Consider the following 24,524-nt stretch of genomic DNA (forward strand, 5'->3'; position numbering starts at 1 on the left):
GAACGCGGATGGACTCGCCTCTGGCGGGAAGGGTGGTTAGAACAGGGACGGACTCTTTTTGGATGGAACAGGCTGTTATAATACAGACAAACTTGCCACATCTTTTGATGCCGCACCACAGCACTCCCTAAATTCCAGATGTTTTTGGCATGCTGTGATTTGGCTACATGTCTCCACCCCTCAGGCCCATCATTTTGGCATGAGTTGCATCTCTGGTGGTCCCTAGCAATGCTAATCCCTGCGCTTTGCTCCCATTTTACGCTCCGCAATGGAGATTTGGCAATTTTTAACACTGCAAATCAGTGGAACTGAAACTCATCTCCGAGCTGAGTGCCATTCTCCATGGCCCCAAGCGTGCTGGGTGGGAGTACAGTAATGTTCCCCATGGAAGCCAGGGGTGAGGGCAGGGCACAGGAGCTCACCCCCAAGGCCTCTCAGCCTTCCCTTCCCACAGGCGCAGCTCCCTTGGAGTGGGGGGGGGGCAGCAGGAGTGCTTCTTTCCTAGCCCGTTTGGGCCTTGCACTGCATCACGTGCTGATCTGAGCCAACAAACACCTCTCCTGAGGGACTGGGTGGAGCTAACTCCCTGTTCTCTCTGTCTGTGTCCCACAGATGTGTCTGAGGGCTCGGTTCCCAACGGAGACTCCCAGAGCAGCGTGGACAGTTTGCGGAAGCACCTTCGTGCCGACACTTTCACCCAGCAACAGCTGGAAGCTTTAGATCGAGTCTTTGAACGTCCTTCTTACCCTGATGTCTTTCAAACATCGGAGCACATCAAATCTGAGCAGGTGGGGGCTTTGCCTGGCAACATGGGTGCAAATGAGTTCTAATCAGGCACGCGGGGGACATGGCAGGGAGTGAGCTCCTTCACTCACCCATGCACCATTGACATCCACACCAGCTGCATGTATGCCTATCTTGGCACTTATGTATGTGTACACATACCACTTCATGGACAAATGCATGCTTATGCATCTCTCTCTGCTTGGACACACATGTACAGCTCTCTCCACATGGACACGTACATGCACCCCTCTGCATCTCCACATGCACACGTCATTGTATGGAAACATGTGCAACTTCAGAATGTACCAGTAACCAGGGAGCTACGAGCTTGTTCCAAAACCCATGGGCTTCTCTCTCACGGCCCAGCTCTGCTTTGTGCTTCAGCAGCGCCTGCCCCACACTCCGCCTTTTATCCTGAAAGCTGTTTGTCTTAATAAAATGAAAATCAAAAGTCTTTTTAAACCGCCCCAAGCCATAAACCAACAAAGGAAGGGAAGGAGAAGCTGGCTGTAGACTCCCTTCATCCCCGAGTCCCTGGCTTTATTACAATGAATAACCTTTATTTACTTTCATTAGACTATTAAACACCGACACAGTCATTTTTCCCCCTGAAACTCTGAGCAGGGCCCATAAAGCAAATCCAAAGCCTAATTGAGTTCATTTTAATTTCTCTCCGATCACAGTGAATTACTCTGGTGATAAATCAGGGGGCAGGCTCACCCCCAGTAGAAGGCCTAATTTGCAGCTAATTACAAAACTGATTTCTACAGGAAGATCAATACGAGAAGGAATTGGAAATGACTAGGCAATCGTGGCCGGACGGGGACAGGAGGGGGCAGAGAGAGGGCAACTTGCAGGCAGCATATGAGCGGGTAGATGGGTTGGGGAAGCGGATGGAAAAAAACAGAGCAGAAAGAGCAGAAAATCAGTTTTAATTTAACGTAATATTAATCAGAGCAACTTTTCTTGTGTTTTTGTAATCCCTCTGGTTTCTCTGGCTCTGCGTCTGGTCTGGAGGCTGCCACAATAAAAAGGCAATTACCAGAGCCTTTCGGACAGGACACCCTTTCAGATTCAGTGGCTCTCCCCTCCTACCCTTCTGTTAGCCATGTGGCTCTCCCCCCTCCCCAATTTCATACCCCGATGCACAAAGTGACAGAGGTGGGGGATGAGGCTTCTTTGTTTCTCAAGAGCCAGGAAAGAGGTGGGGGGAATCTCCGAGCAAACTGAGCTCAGATACAATGGCCACCGGCCTACAAGGCCCTATTTGCAGCAGAAATGTCCCGGCATCCCTGTTATTTCACTCTAACATCCTGCCCCAACCATGGGGACGTATGTGTTAGCCATGCCCCTACGTCTCCTTCACCAGAGAGGCTGCCACATCCCTTCTTGCTCCCCCTTGAGCTTCTATCCACAAACTTTCCCCCTCGCCCACAGGCCTGAAAGCTTGGCCACACCAGAGGGAATGGGCCACATTCTGTGCTCGGCCACAGCAGAATAACTCCCATTGTTGGTCCCTCTCCATCACTGCTACCCAGATGGGGAAGGAGCCACTGCTCACAGCAGAAGTGAGGGTCTCGTCCACAGCTCCCTGCCCCCTGCCACCTTTTTCCTTCATCTGCTCTGTTTCCTCCTTTCCCATCTGTGCAGGGTTTGGCGTCGCTCCTCTTCCGCCCCCCATCTGTATGCTGTTCCCTTCCTCTCGGTGCATCAGTAGTGAGCTGTCTCTCTCCTCTCTTCCCCAGGGTAATGAGTACTCCCTCCCAGCTCTGACCCCTGGTCTTGATGAAGTCAAGTCAAGTCTATCTGCCTCTGCTAACCCAGACCTGGGGACCAACGTCTCAGGACCCCAGACGTACCCTGTGGTGACCGGTAAGCTTCCTGCCCAAATGGCACTCCTAAGACTTTCGTTTATTCCCAAGTCATCACCATTAGCTTCTGCTTTTTCTCCCGATGCAAGATGCAGCTCTGTGGCTAACACCAGAATAGACAGAGAGAGCAAGGGGGCCTGGGGAATATAAGAGGTAAAGACAAGGTTAAAATTCACAGCATTGGCAACCAGGGGTATCATAGAATACCAGGGTTGGAAGGGACCTCAGGAGATCATCTAGTCCAACCCCCTGCTCAGGGCAGGACCAATCCCCAATTTTTGCCCTGATCCCAAATGGCCCCTTCAAGGATTGAACTCACAACCCTGGGTTTAGCAGGCCAATTCTCAAACCACTGAGCTATCCCTCCCCCCATACATACAGGTGTGCCCAGGTGTGTCTCAGGGACAGGTCTGCCCAGCTGTGAATTGGGATAGGACAGGCAGACAGAGAAGAGAACCTGTGTTGCTATGTCCTAGATTTCTCCTTCATGTTTGGAACAACAGACTCATTGCTCACACCTGGACTTCTCGGGGAGAACTAGCTATTTAGGTTTGTATTTGGCCCTAACATTTGGAAGGGATACTTGCAAGCTAGGACTCTCCTTTGCAAGCGAGGGCTGCTAAACTATCCTGGCTAAGTTCCCCCACCCCTCAGCACATGTGCCTCCTACAGCATCTGTCAAAATAGCTCAGCTCCCAGCTTCCCCTCTCCCTTATAGCAGGCACATTAAAATCAGGTGTTAGTGGGAAGCCAGAGGGAGGAAATGAAACCAAATGTGAGACAGCTGGGGGACCAGGGCACAAAGGAGCAACGGACAATTTCTGAGCTCTTTCATTGTTGCATCCTCATGCTGTGGATGGCTCAGAAGATGCTAGTGCTGGGGGTGGCACCCTTGTGCCGGAGTTAGACTGTCTAGATCCAGAGCAATGTAAGATGAGGAACGGCTAAGGGATGGCTTGATTAGTCTATACGTATCTACATGGGAAACAAGTACTCAATTAAGGGCTCTTCAGTCTAACAGAGAGAGATCTAACACCATCCAATGGCTGGAAGATGAAGCTAGACAAACTCAGGCTAGCAATAAGGCGTAAATGTTTGATAGTGAGGGTAACTAATCATAGGAACGATATACCAAGGGGCATGTTGGATTCCCCATCGCTAGCCATTTTTAAGTCATGGTGGGATGTTTTTCTAACAGATCTGCTCTAGGTATTATTTTTGGGGCAGTTCTCTGGCCTGTGCTATACAGGAGCTCCCAATCGCCCACGTATCTATGAATAGAACAAGCCAGGGTCTCAGGTCCTATCAGCAAGAGAAGTAGCTGACTCACGGCCATAGAACTGGCCTCAAATCATCCAACAGGAAAGGGGGCTGGCCCCAACTTCTCCTGGAGGCCTGTAGCCTGGTGCAGCTGCTTGCAGATAGACCTGGGGAAGTCTACCATGGGGGAAAGGCTATGTGCTAGAGAAAACTCCGGTAGGTGAAGCATTTGAGGCTCTAAGAGAAAGGGGCAGCTCCCCAGGAGACAGGAAGACTGAGAATGGCGGAAGATGCGGAGGTATCTCATGACTGAGTGAGGAATAGGGGAAGTACAGGGAGATACAATGACCTCAAGCACAATGGCACTAAGGACTGGTGGTAATGACAAAGGAAGTAAGGTGGAGCTGAGCCACCTTCCTCACTAGGGAAGCAGCTGGCTGGGATCTCAGGCTGGGCCCAGACACTCTTGCTGATCATTCAGAGGAAATGCTCCAGTGAGCCATGGGACATAGCCTGTCTTTAAGGGCCAGGGCACTGCTCTCCAGCCTTCAGAGGCAGCTGAGCCAGTGGGTGGATGGCTCTAGTACCCCAAATCTCCAAGATTACATTTGCCTAGGTGATTTGTTTGGGGAGTAGTCCCCTGAAATGGAAAAAGCTCTGTGGCCAGTCAGGGGACAGTTCCAGGGGAACCATATGCCCTCACTCATCCTTTGTAGGAGACTCCCACATTTCCTTGCAGCAGTCTTGCCTAGTAGCCCACTGGGTCAGTGTGGCTGGTGGCTGAATTGGGTATGGCTCCTAGGCAGCCGGCATGGCTGGCCCCAGCATCACTCAGCTTCCCCCAGAGTAGTCACTGACCACAGGGATTTTGTAGGATGCCATGTTAGGATCTGGAGACCTCTGACCGCCAGGTGGGATCCAGCAGCATAAGTGAGCGTCACCCATAGATACATGGGCTATTTGGCCAGAGGCCTGGAAAGGTTTACTGGGCACTGGGGCAAGGTCAGGGTCTCGGTTTGAGGGAGCCAAGCAATGTGAGTCCTGAGACTTCCTGGGGAATAGGTTTTGGTTTGGCTGATATCGGAGCCTGACCTGGGGTATGTAGGAGGCTGACCCAGCCCAGCACTACAGAGCTACTTAGACAGCTGGAATTTGTGGGACAACTGTGCCTCTCCTCCTTCCTTCTCAGATATATATGGCTGGAGATGCACCTCTGGGCACAGACCAGCTGAGGGGGCTGGACACACCTCTAACAGAGGGTGCTTCCCTGACAAAGAGCACAGGATCTGGGGGACCTGACCTTGCTCACCTATGGGGCAGCGCCAGAGGAATAGGGCACCCTTATCTCTCTCACAAGAGGCACCTCTCTGACCCGGGGGGCAGGATCAGACACAGCACATCCCCTCTTCTTCCTTCCACTGGCCTGTGATGAGGGAGGGGAACAAAGATTCATGGCTGTTAAGGCCAGAAGGAACCATCAGATGATCTAGTCTGACCTCCTGCACAGCACAGGCCAGAGAAAGTCATCCACTGTGGGACTTGAGCAGAATCCCAGTAGGCCTGAGACTCTGCACACGTTTTGGATCTGACCCTCAGGAATGGATTGGAGGAGAGGGGGCTGTAAAAGAGGCCCTGAGCTGCTGCAGAAACTGAGCTCAGTGCCTCCCCCAGCCATCCACCCACCCTGCACCGTGGAACACTCCCAGCTCAGCTTGGGAACATCCCCGCCTGATCCATCTGGATCTGAGAGTGAGAAAAAGTTCATTTCAGGCCCAGCTTGACATTCCCAGGTGGCAACTTAGCACTAACATCTCAATCTGTATGCGACATTTCAATCAGGCACAGAGTAACAAAAGCAGAACCATTAACGTTGGGAGCTGTTTGCCAGCAGTAATGACGGGGAAATTCAGATACTGGAAATGAAAAGAGGATAAAACCCAACCCAGGAGGCGCGGGGAGGGGCAGAGAACAAGGGGTGGGGGATTATTCCTCTGTACTTGGGCCGGGATCCAACGTTTGGATTAATGGCGCCATTACCCGAGAAAAGGCTGCAGATAATGCTCATTCTTAAAATGTTTTTCCTGGCAATTAAACGGCTGCAGTTATTGATCTTCATTGATTTGATGTCCCCCCTGATTTGCATAAGCCATTAAAGATGAATGGTTCACAATGTGTTTTTTATGGGGACAGGCAGAGTTTTCTGGAGGGGCTGTCAAGGTGAGGAGCGGCGCATCACTTCCTGATCATCCACTGGCCAAGAGCTATGGGGGGGCAGGACCATGAGGGGTACTCTGTGGCAAAGCAGGTTCCCCTCCAGTAAAGGGACACTGGATGTGCCTGCCTGAAGTTCAGGGCTTTGGCTGCTCAGGGTGCTTGGAGGAGGCAGTGTGACATAGTGGATGCAGCACTGGACTGGGACTTAGGAAAACTGGGTTCTGGTCCTGGCTGTTTCTAACTTGGACTGAAATTCTGGCCCCGCTGCAGTTTTGCCATTGACTTCAGTGGAGCCAGAATTTCACTCTTGGTGTGTATCATTGGGCAAGTCATGTGACGTTTCAGTGTCTCAGTTTACCAGTGTGTTGCGTGGGGATGACCATCACAACTGAGCGCTAGGATGAGGGCCAAGTCTTATAAGGCTGGGAGATGAGATAAAGGGGCTTTGAGGTCACCCATACCTAAGGGACCCTTTTCTTCTGTACTGTTGGGGGTCTTTGTGACTCCCAGAAGCACGCCATCTCAGCTTGTGGAAAGGACGATGCCTCTGAACACTGGACATGCTACACTCTGAGACTGTAGAGTCCTGCCTATTGTCCAAGCTCTGGCCAGTTTAGGAGGGGGCTGGATGGGGGGAGAGGCTCTCCAGGGGCTCCAGCCAGCTCGGGCCAGAAGGAAGGGCTCTCTCTGAAGTCTCCAGAAAGAATAATATGGTGAGTGGCTTTACTTTGGCAGGGGTTGATAGTGTCTTTTCTGTCTGTGAAATCGGATTGGGAGGTGTGTAAATTAAATATTGCAGCCTGTAACCCCAGAGGGATTGCAGAGCATGGCTTGTGTTCCTCTGGTGTCCCATGCAAGGGCAGGTTCACCAGTGGGCTCCTTGATCCACAGAGTGCTCTAGGGAAATACTGAGAGCAAAGGGAAGTGTGTGGTGCTGAAAGTCAGGGCCACTGGTCACCGACACTACATGATGTTATTGGAAGCAAAGAAGACAGGGACCTCCCCACCATGAAGGGAAGAATCTGCCAAGAGCACTAGCAGCATATCCCAGTGCATATTCCAAGAGCAGCTGCAGTGGTGTGGTTACAAAAGGCAGAACCTTGCTTAGCACGGCCAACATTGAGGACTAACCTCCAAACAGTGAATCTGGAACACCTTTGATGATCTGTTTGCCCCGTCACCTCCTGAAGAGTCACCACCTGATGTCATTGGTTCACAGTGGAGTGGGCGGACCACCCTTACGCTTCCTCTGGAACATCGGCTGGCCGTTTCCTTCCCAAGCTGATGCCGTGCAGTTGTGTAGTGTGCTGCTGCTGTCCCCCAGGTGCCAGAGGATGGCCTCAGAACCGCTAGCAGCCACATTTCCTTCAGCTCATCTCCTGCGTGCGTAGGGGGATAGGGCAGGCTCCTTCATGCCAGCGAGCTGAGTGCTCGGGAGACGAAACTTGGGGCAAATCCCAGATCCTTGGGAACCGAACTGCTTTCTCAGAAACCAAGACCAAGCTTGGGGGCCTCAAGTTAGGCAGCTGCAGCCATATCTGAGAACCTAAGAAAGAGCGAGGACTGATTTTTAGAGGTGTTTTACACTGAAGCCAGTAGGAGCTGCAGGTGCTCAGCACCTCTGAAAATTGGGCCCCTGACCTAACTAGGAAGTAAGGTGCCTAATGTTGAGCCACCCACATGTGCCAATTTCTTTAGATTTCAAGGCCAGAAGGGACATTTTTGATCATTTAGTCTGACCTCCTGCATAACATAGGCCAGAGAATGTTTCCCAGTGATCCCTGCATCCAGCCCATATCTTGTGACTGAGCTAGAGCATTTATTTTAGCAAGAATTCCCATCTTGATTTAAAGACTTCAAGTGATGGAGAATCCATCACGTCCCTTGGTCATTTTGGCCCTTCTGTGTGTTTTGATAGTCCCCATAGACATGTGAGTGGGGAGGGTATGTAGTACTGGGAAAGCAAAGAGCAACACTAATGCGACAATATATACAGTGTGAGCTGATTTTCAGAGGTGCTCAGGGCTTGCAGTTCCCATAGACTTCTATAGGAGTGCAGCACCCCAAAAATCTGAGAAATAATAACTCAGGAGCAGCCAAAGTGAAATGGTACAGAAAGTTCTTTACCTGTGGGTGACAACCAATAAGAATATTGTCCTCCATGGGGTTGTACACTATTCATGGGATTGATAACATAGTTGGAGCCTAACCCAAGTTTTGGGTCTCAATGCATGTGGATGGAGGAGTTGAGACCATGGGTGCAAGGACAGCCTGTCTCCCTTCTTTGTAACTACCAACCCAGAAGCAACAATTCTAAAAGCCAGTAGGCAGGGAGAAGAGATGAGTGTGCACCTGGAGGGGGAATGTAAACCCAAAAAACTTCAGCAGGTTGTTCTCATCCATCATCAGGGGCTTCACAGATCCCCATTCTTGGAAACTGACAAGTAGTTATCACACAGAAGGGAGCAGAGGAAAGCTGCATGTTTCCAGGAGTGCTGGTAATGGGATGTGGAACTTTTCAATGAAATAAGGAGGCTTAAAAAGGCTCTAGTTCTACCAAAACAAAAATTAAGGGCCCTCCTTTACATCCACCATATGGAGGAAAGTCTCCCCTTTTGGAATATGCACCTGAGAACAGAAGAGAATAGTGAGATGGAATTCTCAAGTGGCTTTCAGTAATAGCTTGTATCAGGATGGAGGTCCTTCAGTTCAATCAAGGAGGGTTAACCAACAGGATAGCCATCAGGAGGTGTGAGAAGGCCAATCTTGAGGAAAATAAAACCCAGTGAACACTCACAATTGGCTTGCAAGCTTATTTGAGAACATTCTATTTCGCAGGAGGTTGTATCTGAAGATGGCCCTTTGAGAAAAGTTTGTCTGTAGGCAAGGAAAAGAAAAAATTTCCCTCAGTTCGCTCCTAGAAAGGTGCAGTATCAGCTAAATGAACCTTAACTGCAGCCACCTGCAGTCCAGACTAAGCTATGATCCAAGCAAAGGGGCAAACAGGTACTTTAAAACACGTTGTGATCAACTGAAATGGAAAAGCACCTCCATTTGTCTTCTGACATGGAGGATTCCGAGATACTGCAGTGATCTGGTTAGCATGTATGGACAGAAGCAGGATAGTCTTCACATCATGGTTCTCACCAGCAAAGCCACCAAGTGCCAGGGCTCTCATGGAAAACCCTTCTCTCTCCCTGAGAAAGAAGGCCTGACCTTAGAGGAACAAATAGCATCCAGAGTGTCAAGGCCTGAGAACTAACCCATGATGTGCCCAAGCAGAGGCTACCAGAAATGTGCAAGTGCCCTAAAGTCTCACCTTCCTCAAGACCTTGTGCATCAGAGGAAAGGGAAAGAGGATTTCCTCATGGAGAAAGGATGGAATGAGTGTAATAAAGAACCTGATCCTGTTCCTTTCTGGAGCAAAACCACATGCATTTGAACTAGTTCCTGGAAGCACAGCAATGTGCTTGTGATGGTCCACATTTAAGAAAATAGAATTCACCACCTGTTGCAATGGTGACCTCCTCTATAGCAAACACCTTCAGCTGCTGTCTTTGCCACTCAAGCAAGCTGCAGTGAAACAGTTTAACAGTGAACTCCAGTTAGAAATAATCTCTCCAGTGGCACGGTGAGAGCCCCAGTGCTTTGGTGGACTGAACAAAGAACTTGAGACAGGGATTAAAATGAGGCAGAACACTCCCCCTCCTCTCCCTGGCTTGGGATAGAAGCAACCTCCCCTGCTCCTTGCTTGGGTTGGTGAGAATTCCCCTCTTGCTCCAATCTACTGTAACCACTGACTCTAGGGAACAATTCTGCTCAGGGATTGAGTTCCTCTGCAGTTAACTGCTGGTAGTTAGGAATTTGCTTCATAGATGGCAAAGGCTGGAGAAAGACAGACCTTTGAGCTTTTACAGGTCACTCTCTTGGCTGGAACTTCTTACACCAAACGCTCAGTCCTGCATACCCAGTGCCTCCACTGAATGGCAGTCACCAAGAGGCAAATGACAAATACACATGGTGCTGCTGCAAGCCCTAAGAAGATCACTTGTTACTGGGAATGATTCTGCTCTTCCAGCAGAATGGAGATACTTTCTGTTAGAAAGGACAGACTGCAGCATGGAAATATGTCAAATTAGGTCAAGTGCAAAGAGCCAGTGCAGATTAAGAAGGAAAGGGAAAACTGCATTGAGGATGAATATCCGCAACTGTATCCTTCCAAGATACCTGTTTAGATTTTGGAGAGCCAAGATGTAGCGTAAGCTCCTTCTCTATTTGGGATCAGACGATAGCAATAGATCTCACGGCACGTCTGCAGACAAGGAGTGACTTTCCAGCACCAGGAGAGATGTTATCTCCTTATCTTATCAGAAGAGGTGGGAAAGCAAAAGGCATCACTCCGCTCAATGACTTCCAGGACCAAATGGCCCAAGGTGATGGTTGGCCAGACAGCTTAGCAATAGCAGGGAGAGGACAGGAATCAGAGGAGCTAGTTCCAAGCTTTCAGGGGAAGGTTTATTGAGGATAATTGTGAAGGCACAGAGGAGGGAATAGACAAGGATTTTGAAGAGGAAGGACTTAGTGAATCTCAGGCTTGAATGAGCGTGAAAGGCAGATGGGCATGAAAAGCTGGATGTGGCTGCACCTGCAAGAAATGATGCCACATTTAAATTAATATTTAAGTTAGTTTGGTGCTAGAGATAGAGTGAATTGACATTCCTAGATCTGTTTGGCCTCAGTGCAGGTACGACCTTGCAATTGTGCCTCAACCCTGAACACAAGGGGCCACCTCTAGGAAAGAAGATGGTCCTCAGTCCTAGGCTTTTCTTAAGAGGCTGCCAATGAGCGCCTCTTGTGATGGCGATTTCTGTGACATGGACCCACCAATCTATTTTACATCAAAGTCAGTCAACAGCTATCATTAAATGGCAGTGAGTTTTCAGCTCCACCAACCTGGGCTATATTCAGGCAGGCCATCTGCCAGTAGAGTGGGAGCTACTCCTGCATGCTTTCAGAGAGCTGGATAGTGTGTGGAAGGCTCTGGCCTTCTCTCATCAGTGTAGAATTGGGGAGGGACTCTCCAGGAAAATTCATTGTGCCTCAGTATCAATAGAAGAATATCTCTACAGAGGAAAGACTGCACATGCCTAGGATGGCCCTGGAGTATACTGGAAACTGACATGTCTCCTGCTCTGACAGTATTTCTGAGCATACTTTGAAGGCACCTTCATTTAGTTGGCCACATTTAAGCCCCAGTGCAGCAGAGCACTTAAACACATGCTTCACTTTAAGCATGTGAATATTCTCATGTGAATGCAACATCCCAATGAACTAGGAGTCAACAAATGAGGCTGCACTGAATTAATGCGTTTGCCAAATTTACCAGGCACATCATTCGTTGTCCAGGTTTTAACAGTTATATCTGCAGATAAATGTTCCTAGAGCCATGTAGACTTGACTTCAATGGGGCTACACCAGTTGATTAACGTTAAGCGTGTTCTGACAGAATGCATGCATCCACCCAATATACTGGAAGCTTCATGCTGTACTGTATTTGAGGACTACAGAGCCTCAATTTTTCCAGCAGGTGAGGAGGTGGAGATAACATGTCAGTTTATTTATAGAGCTATTTTCGACCCCAAAAATGTAGATTTTATAAAATACAGTTTTAAAAAGGAAGGTGCAAGGGCATTACAAAACCTGATATAAACATCAATAAAATCACAACAGCTTTGACTTTCAAGAAAAACCAGGTTTGGGGTTGTTCCTTTGCATATGTATTTCAGCAATTCCCTGCACTGCTGAGAACTCAAATGACAGCATTGGGCTAAGGCTTGGAAAATGGTGAATGAATCGGAGCAGAAACAGAAACTAGCTTTGCACGGTCCGCTGTCCACCCAGAGTGCAGTGCAAACAGAAAGCAAGAGCAGTGGCCCTGAAAAGCAGATTAGGGTCTTCGCATCCTTTCCATTGTTATAACCAAGGGAATGTTAGCAACACAGGGAAAGGGAGAGAGAGTTTTAAATACAGTATGATTTTTAGCTGGAGCATAACAAAAGGAAGGTCAAGGAATGAGGAGTGGAAACAGCCACAGTGCGAGATACAGTATGTCACACCTGCAGGACTCATAAGACCTCTGGAGCCAGATCCTGACTATGGAAATTGGCACAGCTCTGTTGACTTTGGTGGAATTTCACCAATTTACAGCAACTCAGGATCTGGCCCTGCCAGTTTGCACTGGACAATCTGTTCTAAGTGAGGGGGAGTTGCCATGGGGAAGAAGTCTGGTTCGATGGTTAGGGCATTAGCATAGGACTTGTGAGAGCTGGGTTCAAGATCTGCACTGCTACAGATTTCCTGTGTGACCTTGGGTGAGTTACTTAGCCTCTCTGTGCCTCAGTTCTGTGACATGGACCCACCAATCTATTTTACATCAGAGTCAGTCAACAGCTATCATAATAGCTGATAATAGTGCTCCCTACCTCACAGGGGCAGTATGAGGATAAATGCACTAAAGATCAGGAAGTGCTCAAATACAATAGGAATGGGGGCCAGATAAGGACGTTAGATAGACCAGGGAAATGCTGAGGGACTCATAAATATTGGTAAGACAGTGTACAGGAGTGCATTAAAAGGGTGTGCCTAGTGACCCCTTGAGTGGGGACATGCCATCCAGGAATTCCCTTCCTTGTTTTGTGTAAAGAAAAGAAACCCTGAATGCAGCTAGTTTGTCCTCCAAGAAATCAGCACTGAAAAACAAGCAGCTTATCCCTCCTGAAAACCAACCCGCTTCCCCCACTCCCCCATCAGCCACAGAGAGGGCAATAAATGCCGAGATGAGTCTCCGAAGGAACCCAAAGCTGTGAATCTTCCTCTCGCTGTCTGGCCAAAATCGCGGGGGGAATTTAGGCCAGAGATCACCAATTCCGCCTGCCCGCCAGGATAACAGAGGAGAGTGTTAGGAGGGAAGGAAAACAGCCATAACTCAGCCAGTGCAGGGGGGAGAGAAGCACTGAAAGTGGGGAAGATATTTAGTTCTCTGCTGTTCTGTCACAGATGAGTGTCCAAGTAGCTACACCCCCTCACACCCTGGCCCCCCAAAACTTTCCCCAACATGACTCTGGGCAGCATCAGGACACTGAGTGCCCTTTACAATGTGTAGGGAGCCTAGGATGAAGCTCTCCACTTCTTCGGAGGGGTCACAAGCTGTTCCATTTCTGATTCAATTGCTGGTCAATTTCCATAGTAATAAGACATTGACAGATACCGCCAGGGTTCCCTAATGCAATCTTATCGAGGGACACCCCTCCCAGTGAGAAAGAGACAAGCCAGCGTGTTGCAGCACCACGGCGTCAGACTGATGCCACTGCCAGGATGTGTGTGCGTGGGGGGAGATGTGGGGAGAGGTCTGCCTTCCTTTACCTGAAATACCACAACATTAAAGAGCTACAGTGAAAATCAATGGAAAGGGCCGACGATCCAGACTGAATCTGCAACTGAAATTTGGGATGGGTTAAAATGAAAAATGGGTGTCTCTTCTAGGTGCTTAGGTGTGTGTGAGAGAGAGAGAGAGAGAGAGAGAGATTCTTAGGAGGATGAGATCGATTGATCAATCTTGTCTACATGGCACACTGAGTAGCTGTACTTCACTACCTGGGTAGCTCTACCAGTGGTAGAAATGGGGAAAGCTATGTTGCAGACAAACATAGGTGCTTTTACTCAGGACATGGTTAGATAACATGGTGGTAGACGTGTGTATGTGTTGTCCACCAGTGGAGTTGTGTTGCAAGTGAGTTACAACTATGCAGTTTCCTAGTGTAGAGTGACAGACAGATGCTCATCTTTGGCCCTCTGATGATTCACTCTTTGCCCACCAGAGGAAGGTCTTTGGTATATCTGCATCCCTGTTGCCCATGCCGTGTTGCTCTCCACCCCTATATCCCCCTCCATTGAGTACGAGGTGCTGCCTTTGAAAGGTGTGAGGAATTTTTCTTCCTAAGCCCTGATGTGTGCAAGTGGGGTCTGGGATCATCTCCACTGCAAGTCTGGCAGGGGCTTTAACCACCTCAAAACACTGGGACAAATAGCTTCTGGTCCCTTAACCCTACCCAGCTTTGCAAGGCAAGGCCTGGTGCTGTTGTTCCCATTGCGAGGGCTTTAGTCAGCCTTTCAAGCTGAAATCCTCTCTGTGGTGGCTGGGCAGAGAGGAAATCCAGGGGCTGGATCAGATTGGCCTAATGCTGCAGCAGCTTAAGCAGTCTGTTTTACCAGAGATTATGGTTTCACTTACACAGAGCGCCTGAAAAATGTTGCGGTTTAGAAGGGATTAGAGCTGAAAATTCAATGCTTTAAAAGAGAAATAAAGCAGAGGGGGGACTGGAAAAACTCCATGTGCCTGGGGGCTGTGCAAACAGGATTAACCTCTGCCCATACCACCCCTCACTCCTGCCCACCCACGATTCCCTCCACCAGCCCTGCTCTCTGCCCCCCTCTCCTTCTGGGTGCCAGCCATGCCTGCTGTGCTACGCTGGGATATAGAGACCTGCAAATGCCTGACGCTAATCTGTCCTGGGTTGGTTATTGAACCCCAGTTTGGAAGGGCAGCTTCTCTCCAGTTATGTGAGAGATGCTCAGCTTCTATGCTGCTGGGTTGTCATGCAAATCTCCAGGCTACAAAGGTAGGGAGTGATCACGCTTGACCACAGTGCACTTGGTACAGGTACCTGGGCACTAATTCACCACATTTGTCATTTTGCACTGAAATGTGTCATATACTTGTGTCCTCACTGCAGACAAACTTATTGCAAAGAGGTCCCAGTGCTCAGGGTTCCTTGCTGTCCATAAAGGTTCCAGAGCCCTGGAGGAGACCATACATAGCAAATTTGCCTTTTTGACTACCAGCAAACCTATTTGAGACAGATGTGCTGGAGGCAGACATGTTGGGGATCGTATGGTGCACTCAGAATAAGCAGCACTCAGAGATAGAAACTCTCCCCTCTCTCACCACTTAGGCGCTATAACCTAGCATCGATTCGGGCACCTGAAGTTGATGAGGCCCATCCAGGTGATGAGAGAGTCTGAAAGACTTTGCCATCTATCACATGCCTAACTGTACAAACCAAGGTCACCCAAGCTGACTCACCTATATGCCCCTGGCAATACCTGCCATGATGGCAGAGTGATTCCATTCATTGACATGAGGGTAGATGGTTTGCCATGTCAAACTTGGATTGGGCCTGAGCCCATCATACAGTCTTCTCTTCCAGATTTTCTGACACTTGCCTCATTCTTGAGGGCACAAACGACCATGGGTGCTAGGCTATAGCCACATTTTAGATCTTTGAGCTGGGTGAGTCCCTGACAGAGACACCTAGGTTGGGAGCCCAGGGTATCTGTCTGGTAACCTACCTCCCTGAGAACTAGGTTCTACCTGGGTTTTCACTGAGTACTCTGTTGGTCAATTTGACCTGGCCCATTTCTGCCACATCTGGGTTTCCCATTCAGAAGTTTCTCAATGGAGATATACCATACTCCACCAAGGAACCCTAGCTTGGGTCTGAGATGACACAGCAGTGACTTCTCCTAGGGAAAAGGGTTTTGGCACCACATCGCCATGCACCCTGACCCCACAGAGAGGATGGAGGAGCAGGAAGGACAGTCCAGAAGCTTCAGAGCATCCTTCTCCCATCCCTGCCTCCTGCACTGCTTCCCCCCACACCCCATCCTCTCCTGATTGCCTCTTCTTGCATCCCACTCCCCGCACCCTCCTATGCATCCCTCTCGCATTTGGAAAGTGCCCAGTGCAAACAGTGCCACCTCTACCTTCTACTTCCTATGTTGTTGTTATTCCCTCTAACGCGCAGGTGGGCAAAGTACGGACCGCGGGCCACATCCAGCCCACGGGCCCGTCCTGCCTGGCCCTTGAGCTCCTGGCCAGGGAGGCTAGCCTCCGGCCCCTCCCCTGCTGTCCCCGCTACCCTGCAGCCACACCAGCAGTGCGGCTGGCTCCGGCCGGGCGGCGGGGCTGCGAGCTCCTGCTGCTCTGAGCTGCATGGTAAGGGGGTGGGGAGCGCGGGGGTTGGATAAGGGGCAGGAGGTCCCAGGGGGCAGTCAGGGGACAGGGAACAGGAGGGGTTGGATAGGGGGTGGGGTCCCGGGGGATGGTTAGGGGGCGGGGGTGTGTATAAGGGTCAGGGCAGTCACAGGACAGGGAGCAGGGGTGGTTGGATAGGGGGTGGGGTTCCAGGGAGGCAGTTAGGGGCGGGGGGGTCCCGGGAGGGGGCAGTCAGAGGATAAGGAGTGGGGGGGTTGGATGGGTTGGAGGATTGAGGGGGGCAGATAGGGGGTGGGGGCCAGGCTGATTGGGGACGGACAGCCTTCCCTACCCAGCCCTCCATACAGTTTCATACCGCGATGTGGCCCTTGGGCCAAAAAGTTTGCTCACCCCTGCTCTAATGTCTCCCTTTTCATCAAGGTTTGCATTGTTAAAATCTCTATTCCTCATTTTCTGGCTCTTTTGAAGACCTCCCAGTAGGAGACCAGAGAGCAAAACAGTATTGTGAGCTCTCTTGGTCCAAGCTTTAATGCAGCCTCGTGGTGCTTCTGAGTTCTGTGTCTCTCCAAGCCCAAGCTATCTCCAGCAATGCTCCTCTAGTTGCACATTGGACAAGCAGCCTCTGGAGCAGAGCACGGTGAAATGTTTCAGGAGATGCAGGTTCCTTCAGTATCTCTCTGCCTTCAGGCCAGGCAGGGAACTGTAGATGGGAGAAAGCTCAAGGTTCCGCTCTCTAGCTCAGAGCCACAGTTGAGTCGAGGGCTCCGTTTTGATCACTCAGGAGGTTCCTGGGTTGCGGGAATGGCCTGGCAATGTGGGCTTGTCAGAAATCAGACAGCAATCTGACTTTGTCATTGACCTGTGAGCTCAGGTGGGTGATGAGCAGTGTTCCCTCTATTTTTTTACATCCATGTGCAGAATGAATTTTGTTCTGTGCACCAGTCTGGAGATGATGTGTGGTGGGGGTGGGGCTGAGGGGTTCAGAGTGTGGGAGGGGGCTCAGGGTTGGGGCAGAAGATTGGGGTGTGTGGACGTGAGGGCTCTGGCTCGGGGTGCAGGCTCTGGAGTGGGGCTGGGGATGAGGTGATTGGGGTGCTGGAGGCGGCTCAGGTCTGGGACAGAGGGTTAGGGTGTGTGTGTGGGCGTGCGGGCTCTGTGGTGCAGCTGGGAGTGAGGGGTTCAGGGCTGGGGAAGAGGTTTGGGGTGTGGGAGAGGGTGCGGGCTCCGGCTGGGGGTGTGGGCTCTGTGGTGAGGCCAGGGATGAGGGGTTTGGGATGCAGGCTGCCCCGAGGCTGTGGCAGTGAGAGAGGACTCCCCCCAGCCTTCTCTCGCCACAGCAGCTCGGGGCCAGGTAAGAGGTGCCTCTCCCCAGCCATGGCAGCTCTGGCAGGCCTGGGCTGGGCCAGACCAGGAGAGGGGCTCCTCTCCCCAGCAGGTCTGGCGGGCCTGGGCTGGGCCGGGCCGGGGGAGAGAAGGGGCTCCTCTCCCTGGCAGCTCCAGCGGGCCTGGGCTGGGCTGGGCTGGGCTGGGCCAGGCAACAGGCTCCCGCAGCTCTGATGGCATTGGGCTGGGCCGGGCCGGGCCGGGTTGGCAGACGGGCTCCTCTCCCCGGAAGCTCCAGCGGCGCTGGGTTGCGCTGGGCTGGGCCGGGCCGGTGGATGGGCTCCTGCCCCCGGCAGCTCCTGCAGGCTTGCGCTGGGTCAAGCTGAGGGAGGGGCTCCTCTCCCTGGCAGCTCTGGCGAGCCTGGGCTGGGCTGGATGAGGGGTGCCTCTCCCTGCCTGCATAGCGGCCGTGCAGCTTACAGGGAACTTAGGTGATGAGCCTGTTTGCGCACTGACACTGGAAGCAGTTTGTATGCAGGGCATGCTCAGGGCTCCACTGCAGAACCCTTATTCCCCTTGCCGTTCTCTTTATTTGAGTAGTCCCACTGATGTCAGTGAGTGTTCACCACCCTGAAAAAAGGTTCCTCAATGGGGCCATTGATGTTTTTTGAGAGGCAACCAAAACACCATCTAAAGAACTAGGCAGCTTTATCCCCCGTGACCCCAGAGTGTCACAGGTTCTACCAATCTACAACCAAGTGAAACCCCAGCAAAGTAAAGCAGGGCCCCTATGTGATGTCAGCAGAGAAACCCACGGAGAAATGCTGATGTGTAATCTGGTCTGATTCCACCACAGCCAAGATGGTGGCACCGTCTGCATCACCACACTGACCGAGATGGAGGAGAGCTGTCACCTTCTTTTTCCAGGTTGGCACTGTTGAAGGAGTCTTAGGGAATTAGGTGTCCAACTCCCACTGTATTTTCCTCATCTGGGTGTGAATGTAGGCTGGGGGCTGTGCTTACATCTGGGTATGAATGTGAGGGTGGGGATGCCTATACTTGGATGTGAATCTGAAGGGGGTGTACCTAGATCTGGGTGTGCCTAGATCTGGGTGTGAATCTGAAGGGGGTGTACCTAGATCTGGGTGTGAATCTGAAGGGGGTGTACCTAGATCTGGGTGTGCCTAGATCTGGGTGTGAATCTGAAGGGGGTGTACCTAGATCTGGGTGTGCCTAGATCTGGGTGTGAATCTGAAGGGGGTGTACCTAGATCTGAGTGTGCCTAGATCTGGGTGTGAATCTGAAGGGGGTGTACCTAGATCTGGGTGTGCCTAGATCTGGGTGTGAATCTGAAGGGGGTGTACCTAGATCTGGGTGTGCCTAGATCTGGGTGTGAATCTGAAGGGGGTGTACCTAGATCTGAGTGTGCCTAGATCTGGGTGTGAATCTGAAGGGGGTGTACCTAGATCTGGGTTTGCATAGATCTGGGTGTGAATCTGAAGGGGGTGTACCTAGATCTGGGTGTGCCTAGATCTGGGTGTGAATATCTGAAGGGGGTGTACCTAGATCTGGGTGTGAATCTGAAGGGGGTGTACCTAGATCTGGGTGTGCCTAGATCTGGGTGTGAATCTGAAGGGGGTGTACCTAGATCTGGGTGTGTCTAGATCTGGGTGTGAATCTGAAGGGGGTGTACCTAGATCTGAGTGTGCCTAGATCTGGGTGTGAATCTGAAGGGGGTGTACCTAGATCTGGGTGTGCCTAGATCTGGTGTGATTTGTGTGCATGTGCCTGTGTGCCCACATCTGAGTAGGAATGTCAGCGTGTATGTCCTTCACCTGCCACGGCAGCATTTTAGTACAGGGATGTCAAGCCTAGAGTTCTCCACCATTTTTCAGTGACATTTTTCCCCACTTGACACCTGCTATAATGTGCCAGGCTGCTCAGCCTGGGAAAGCCCAGTGAGTCCGAAGCCTGGACGCTCCAGTGTACACACAATTCTCCCCCGAGGGAGAGGATGAAAAAATGAACAACCCACACATGACAGATGTTAGTTATGTTGCTTAATCATAGAATATCGGGTTGGAAGGGACCTCAGGAGGTCATCTAGTCCAACCCCGTGCTCAAAGCAGGACCAATCCCCAACTAAATCATCCCAGCCAGGGCTTTGTCAAGCCTGACCTTAAAAACTTCTAAGGAAGGAGATTCCACCACCTCCCTAGGTAACACATTCCAGTGTTTCACCACCCTCCTAGTGAAAAAGTTTTTCCTAATATCCAACCTAAACCTCCCCCACTGCAACTTGAGACCATTACTCCTCGTTCTGTCATCAGCTACCACTGAGAACAGTCTAGATCCATCCTCTTTGGAACCCTCTTTCAGGTAGTTGAAAGCAGCTATCAAATCCCCCATCAGTCTTCTCTTCCGCAGACTAAACAATCCCAGTTCCCTCAGCCTATCCTGATAAGTCATGTGTTCCAGTCCCCTAATCATTTTTGTTGCCCTCGGCTGGACGTTTTCCAATTTTTCCACATCCTTCTTGTAGTGTTGGGCCCAAAAGTGGACACAGTACTCCAGATGAGGCCTCACCAATATCGAATAGAGGGGAACAATCATGTCCCTCGATCTGCTGGCAATGCCCCTACTTATATATCCCAAAATGCCATTGGCCTTCTTGGCAACAAGGGCACACTGTTGACTCATATCCAGCTTCTCGTCCACTGTGACCCCTAGGTACTTTTCTGCCGAACTGCTGCCGAGCCATTTGGTCCCTAGTCTGTAGCGGTGCATTGGATTCTTCTGTCCTAAGTGCAGGACTCTGCACTTGTCCTTGTTGAACCTCATCAGATTTCTTTTGGCCCAATCCTCTAATTTGTCTAGGTCCCTCTGTATCCTATTCCTACCCTCCAGTGTATCTACCTCTCCTCCCAGTTTAGTGTCATCTGCAAAGTTGCTGAGGGTGCAATCCACACCATCCTCCAGATCATTTATGAAGATATTGAACAAAACCGGCCCGAGGACCAACCCTTGGGGCACTCCACTTGATACCGGCTGCCAACTAGACATGCAGCCATTGATCACTACCCGTTGAGCCTGACAATCTAGCCAACTTTCTATCCACCTTAAAGTCCATTCATCCAGCCCATACTTCTTTAACTTGCTGGCAAGAATACTGTGGGAGACCATGTCAAAAGCTTTGCTAAAGTCAAGGAATAACATGTCCACTGCTTTCCCCTCATCCACAGAGCCAGTTATCTCGTCATAATGCATGACTGGAAATCACTAGGGTACCACTAGGGTACCACCGTGATGAGGGTGGGATAAGAACCTATAGAATAGAAGAGAATAGAATGGCATGATGCACTCTTAGGCATCACCTCTGGGGGATGGACAGAGTGCAGCAGAACCAACACACCAATTCCCACCATCAAGGGTGAGGCGAGACGGCAATGGGTGAGGACCCTCTCAAGGGACAGACCAAGGTTTGCATTTCTTCTTATTTTAACCAGTCTGGTTCACCAATCACTAATCAAAGCCCAAAAGCTGTGACACTGATTCTACCCACCACACCCTAGAGAGAACTCACCCTCTGCTGGGAAGTAGGGTTCATTTCCTCTGAGTGCCGGGTGTAAGGCTGGTTCCAGGACCCAGTCCACAGATTTCACTTCTCCCATAAGCTGAGCTGAAACAGTGGGCCTGGTTTTCCTTACATTTACATACACCAGTGCTACTGTGTTGACTTCCGGGGAGGTTGCTGGTCCTGATTCACATGGGCACAGATGAAGGAGAATTGGGACCCAGATCTCCAAACAGAATAGAGAATGGATTTAACAAGGCAGCAGCCAACGGCACAAGCTCCATGGCAAGCTACAGCTCAGCAGAGGAATCTGGAGGGCTGGTGTGGGCTGTGGGCTCAGTAGGTAGCAGAGGAGGTTGAGCTGGTAAGATCCCAGCAGCTGTGGGGAAAGGATTGTCTTAATTTATTTAGAGGGATTTTTATTTTGGTTTTGGCTTGAAACTCCCAGCAGCTTCTGAGATGATTTTACTTCATTTAAATGCAATGAGCACTCACAGCAAAATTCCCTTCTTGCTGGCCCGCTTTCAGGCGAACCAATGAGGACATGCCTCTGGCAGCAAGCAAGGACCCCACAACTGCACCTACTCAGTGGTGAAAAATAAACCCCTATCATCTACTGGCCTATGCCCCTCTCCTCCTGCACCCATCCCCATGCCCATCCCCTGGAGGGGAAGGCGTCCTGACTCTGGGGCTTGCAAAAGAAACAGTGAAACTTGTATCTGTGACAGAAGTAAAGAGGGAATCAAATTAAAACCCCAGGTCCTATTTTTTATTTGTATGACAGCAGCACCTAGAGGGGCCCCATTGTGCTAGGTATTGTGCACGTGTGGGAAGAGATAGTCCCTGCCCCAAAGAGCTTATAGCCTAGACGGACAAATAGTGGGAGGGGAAACAGAGACACAGAGCAGTGAAGTGACTTGCCCAAGGATGCACAGTGGCAGAGCTAGGAATGGAAGATAGGTCTCCTGACAGCTCTAGGCACTGGACCATGCCACCTCTCTCTGCCTGCATCACGTGCAGGAGCTCAGCTACTCCAGTGATGAATGTGGTAGAACTTCCTATGCAGCTTAGATTTGCTTCGATTAGGTTAAATAGATCCAAGCTGCCCAAGAGGCTTCGGTGTCTACTATGGGACGAAATGAATAACTGAGCCTTGAAGAGGCTCCTTTTCATTGCCCTCTTTGCAGCTTGGACTCAAAAGCATCAAGGTCTCCAAAACAAAATCTTCGAATGAAAAGGAAAGTCAGAGGTTCCAGGCAGAGTGGTTTGCCCAAGAGGCTCCTGGCCACTTGGTGTGGACAAAGGAGACACCAGTTCTGTGCTGAAGGATCTCAGTTCAAGACACTGCTCATCCTCTGTCCGCACTTCCTTCTCTCTCCAGGTCGTGACATGGCGAGCACCACCTTGCCCGGTTACCCACCCCATGTCCCACCGACTGGACAGGGCAGCTACCCAACCTCAACTCTCGCAGGAATGGTACCTGGTAAGTCAATGACAAAAGCATTTGTGTTGTGCTTAGCCAGTGTATAGGCCTTGATCATTCTGCTCAGGCACTGGAGTGTTCTGCTAACGCTCTAAATCCCTTCCCATCAGTGTCTCTGCTGCCCTTAAAGCCCTGCCTGCTACCCATGGCTCACAGTCAAACATAATGCACTACCCACTGCCCATGAAAACTGATTCATCACAGCTAAGGGCAACTAGCTATCTATAACCTATGGTAATTAATTAATCTTAATATTCATTAACAATCATAGTTAACTTACAACTGTTAAATTAAATGTAAATTATTATCCACTATTCATGGCTCATAATAATTAACTACCCACCTGCCTAGGGTAACGAGCTATCTTTTTTCCAAGCCCAGGACAGCTAAGGACCAGATGCCAATGGTAACTTAATATCTACAGCCATGGGTGGCTACAGTGCTACAACCTAGACTCACTAAGAACCCGTTGCCCACATACCAGGAATAAGTAGCACAGTTCAAGGAAAACTACTTATTATAACAACCCAAGGGCTAACCAGCCACCCCCAGTCTGACTGCTCTTATCCACAGCCACTAACCACAGAATAAGGATATCTAGCTACCTGCTCCATGCATCCGAGAGACAAATGGCTCTCTGCTACCCATTGGCTAGGGATAAATATCTTCACTCAGCACATGCATGCCTAACTTGTACTGCCTGCTGCTCACAGAAAGGCCAACTAGCCACTGCCCAGACCCCAGGAATAGCTAGCTAAGGGGCTGATCTGGTAAACGTTATTGAGCATACTGCTAGTCATTGGGGCTACTCACAACATTGAGCACTATCACTGACAATAAATGTGTGCAGGTCTGAGCTCTAATACCCTTAATTGACTAATCCCTGATTATATCCCTAGAGGTACTGGCTAGTAGTAGTAGTCTTCTCTGCCTAGGGCTAACAAACTACCCACTGCTCTAAGATAACTGGGGATATACTTGTAAGATTATAGGATCAGGAAAAGTGATAGGGTCAGATTCTGGCTCCCACTCCAGCCCCTTTGCACCACTCCAGCAGCGCAGGGGGGCTGCAAAGTTTGCCCTGCCAGCTATCTGTGTGTTGAAATCTCCAAGTAGTTCAGAGCCAGCATCATTCAGAACAGCCCCAAACCTGCTCTAAGTTGTGCCAAGGGCTGGCTTGGCCCCCAGCTGGTTCGAGAGCGAGGGGAACACAAAGGTGATGTATAGCAGTCAAAAATCAGTCATAATGGGTGAATTCAGGTAACCACATATTTAAAGCTTATAACCAGTTTATGCTTAAAGCAGTGTTGCCGTGCCTTCTCTGCTATTTTAATCCAAATTAAGAACACACCTCTTTCTGCAGTGTAGACATACGCTTAGTAACCCACAGGAGTTTATTTAAGAAGTAATTCTCCTTGAGGCACTCGATACTAGTGACTACTGTATAATGAAGTTCATCATCTCCATTGCAGAGATCATACCAAAAACTAGCTCTGGGACAGTCCGCTTTAGAAAATGTGCATTTGACAACAATGAGGAAGCTAGTCAGAGAGACCCTTAAGTCAAGGGTAAGGGAATTCAGCTCATTCATATGACAACAGAGTTGACCCAGAGCATGCAGACACCCAAACAAAGAATGGAAGCAGGAAGGTAAGGGGAAAAAAACAGGCTAGTTAAATTACAATGTGTAAGACAGGTTTCAGAGTAGCAGCCATGTTAATCTGTATCCGCAAAAAGAAAAGGAGGACTTGTGGCACCTTAGAGACTAACAAATTTATTTGAGCATAAGCTTTCATGAGCTACAACTCACTTCATCAGAAATTATTCAAGCCAAATAGGTGTCCTTCTGAAAATGAAAATCCAACCATGTTGGGGCTTAAGCCAATCTGAGGGTTAGGAAGAAATTTTTCCTGGGACCTACTTGGACATGCCTCTCTATGAAGTGCCAGGTGCTGGCCA

General features: G+C 50.1%; 1 protein-coding gene across 5 annotated transcripts in view; it reads left to right on the forward strand.

Moving 5' to 3' along the window:
* Positions 1-24,524, forward strand: part of PAX2 (paired box 2) — a 132,748-nt gene that overhangs the window by 79,528 nt on the left and 28,696 nt on the right. For all 5 annotated transcript variants that reach the window (XM_084635216.1, XM_084635215.1, XM_084635217.1 and 2 more), the window contains exons 6-8: positions 613-788; positions 2,532-2,658; positions 22,464-22,565. In XM_084635216.1, the coding sequence (XP_084491342.1) occupies positions 613-788; positions 2,532-2,658; positions 22,464-22,565 (405 nt within the window). The remainder of the gene's footprint in view (positions 1-612; positions 789-2,531; positions 2,659-22,463; positions 22,566-24,524) is intronic.

Source organism: Lepidochelys olivacea, assembly GCF_965140295.1.
Source record: "Lepidochelys olivacea isolate rLepOli2 genome assembly, chromosome: 7".
NCBI lineage: Eukaryota > Metazoa > Chordata > Testudines > Cheloniidae > Lepidochelys > Lepidochelys olivacea.